The 2,356-nt window shown below is 64.2% G+C and overlaps 1 protein-coding gene across 1 annotated transcript in view; it reads right to left on the bottom strand.

Moving 5' to 3' along the window:
* Window positions 1-2,356, bottom strand: part of CACNA2D4 (calcium voltage-gated channel auxiliary subunit alpha2delta 4) — a 101,747-nt gene that overhangs the window by 70,270 nt on the left and 29,121 nt on the right. Inside the window, exons 15-17 of the mRNA XM_024128972.1 lie at window positions 1,657-1,806; window positions 1,069-1,145; window positions 227-307 (exon numbers count right to left, since the gene is read on the bottom strand). Coding sequence (XP_023984740.1) covers window positions 227-307; window positions 1,069-1,145; window positions 1,657-1,806 — 308 coding nt within the window. The remainder of the gene's footprint in view (window positions 1-226; window positions 308-1,068; window positions 1,146-1,656; window positions 1,807-2,356) is intronic.

The raw sequence follows: 2,356 nt of genomic DNA, 5'->3' as shown, positions 1-2,356 counted from the left end.
GGGGATGTCCAGGGGCAGGATGGGGGGAGGATGTCCGGGGGCTGGGGTGTCTGGGGAGGGGGAATAGGGCGTCCGGGTGTGTGACATCGGGGCGGGGCTGAGGGGCGGCCGCAGGCCCCGTCCTAGCTATGGGCTTGGCTGCCCTGCCTGCAGGGAGCCTCCGGAGCCTGGTGGGGTGGCTCCCGGGGGGCCTGTGACCCTACCTGGGGGCCTGATCCGGGCTCACCTTGTACTGGGGCGCCAGCTTCATCAGCTCTCTCAGGGCCACGTCAGAGCCCACCACACCCAGGAGGATGCCGTGGGATCGCTGGAAGGAAATGCCAGCTTCAGGGGGGACCAGGCTTCCCATGCACGAGGCCAAACTGAACCCACGGCCTTTCCAGAGCCCGGAGAGGAAGCCACTTGGACCTAAGGTGGTCTTTGCTCTGCAGTTAGATTTTAGGCAGAGCTCCCTGGAATAAAAATCTAGAACCTACTAGAAGAGGCCCCAGGAGTAATCTCAGCCGCTAGGAAGATTAATGTCCAGTATTAATATTTAAGTCATAGTATTTAAATGAAATACAAAGTTGAATGAAATACGAACTTTCATAGGAGAGGCTGAAGTTCTGGGATCCGGGGGCCCCTCATCTAGGGGTGCCCTGAAACACCCAGGACCGTGAGGAAATACTCCCTGGCCAGGTGGAGGATGGACGGCTCTCACACTCCCCTGCCAGAGCCTTTACGAACAAGCCAGGGCCTGCCCACACTGGCAGGTTCAGTGCTCTTTTGCTGGAAGCCTGGCAGGTGACCCCTCTGGCCCTGTCCCCAAGCCAGGGTCCCAAGTCCAGAGCAGCGGGTGGGCGCCAGGCTGGATGAACAGAGTCTCGGGGCAGCTTCGGGAAGTGCGGACCCTGCCCCATCCCCTCCCGACCCAGAGATTCCGACGTGGCTACTTGGGCAAAGGGCCTGGAACCTGAACTTAAACCCTCCCAAGGCGGCTCTGATGCCACGTCAAGAGCCGCAGGTCTAAAGACACCAGGCAGCGGCCGGCGCTCTGAGCCGGGCAGCCGCTCACGAGCAGCCACTTACTGTCTCGTTCTTCTTGCTGAAGACAGGCATGGCCACGGTGGTCAGCAGTGCCGGGCTCTGCGCCTGCGGGTAGAGACCTGTCAGGGGGCACGAGCGAGGGGCGGTGTCCACAGACGGGGACCCAAGTCGCCACTTCAACACAGCTCAGGGGCGCCTTCCAAGGGCAGGAAGAAATCCCCGAGGAGGCTTCCCTTCTCTGCATGAAGACAGCTGGGGAGAAGGCTGGAGGGGGGAAGGCCGGACAGCGGAGCGGGCTGACGTCGCCTAGCGAGGGAAGCGCGGAGCTGGAGAGGGTCCCAGAGCCCCGAGTACGCGGCCCAGCCCCTGAGCACGCTCACGCAGGCCTTTGGTCTCGGCCACGCCAAGGATGAGGGTGCACCCATGGGACCAGCCCGTCTGTGCACGAGCCCGGAAACAAAGGCTCAGACAGCAAGAGGACAGGCCAAGGAGTCCACGGGGGAAAGTGCTGGTCACTGAGATGCCAGATGAAGTGTCAGGTAAGACTCCCTGGACATTTCTCTTAAAGGGGTGTGTGCCCCCCTCCCTTCCTCTGCGCGCCCCACTCCCAACCCGGGAGTCACCTCCCACGCCCCGGGGGCCCCACCTTGCCGTCCATGTAGGCCCCCGTCCAGGTGACGTCATGGTCGTGGTTGATGGCCACGGGCCGGCTGAGCACGTGCAGGTACTCCATCACGTTCTCCTGGGCATCCGCCAGAGTGGAGATCTGCGTGTAGTAGCCTGTGGAGGGGAGGGGGCGAACGGCTGTGGATGCAGGGCCTGCACACCCCCAGCCGCCGACGGCTCTCGGCCGGGCCCCTGGCTGGGAGCTGCCCTGGGCCACTAGGCACCACTTTTCCCAAGGCTGCCCTCTCCCGGGGCTGCCGGAGGCCAGTGGTGCTGCGGGGACACGGAGGCCTGGCCCTGCCTGGACCTGGGAGAACCTTGAGGCCCCCCCTGCCCAAGCACCAGAGCTGTACCAGGAGCAGCAGGGCCTCAACTCAGGGCGCGAGGCCACCCCTCACTCCCCGCAGGGCTGTCCTCAGGGGTGCCTGCAGGCAGCTCTGTCCCGGGTCTGTTTTCTGAGAGCCCCACCTCCTCCTTTCCCTGACTGCCGTCGTCCCTCAGTTACGGGGAGGGGGCTGCAGCTGAGGCGGTATTTAAAAGAGCAAATGCCAGGGCTTCCCTGGTGGTGCGGTGGTTGAGAGCCCGCCTGCCGATGCAGGGGACGCGGGTTCGTGCCCCGGTCCGGGAAGATCCCACATGCCGCGGAGCGGCTGGGCCCGTGAGC

Source organism: Physeter macrocephalus, chromosome 6, assembly GCF_002837175.3.
Source record: "Physeter macrocephalus isolate SW-GA chromosome 6, ASM283717v5, whole genome shotgun sequence".
NCBI lineage: Eukaryota > Metazoa > Chordata > Mammalia > Artiodactyla > Physeteridae > Physeter > Physeter macrocephalus.
The sequence above is the reverse complement of the archived record's forward strand: the minus strand, read 5'-3'. Positions and strand labels throughout refer to the sequence as shown.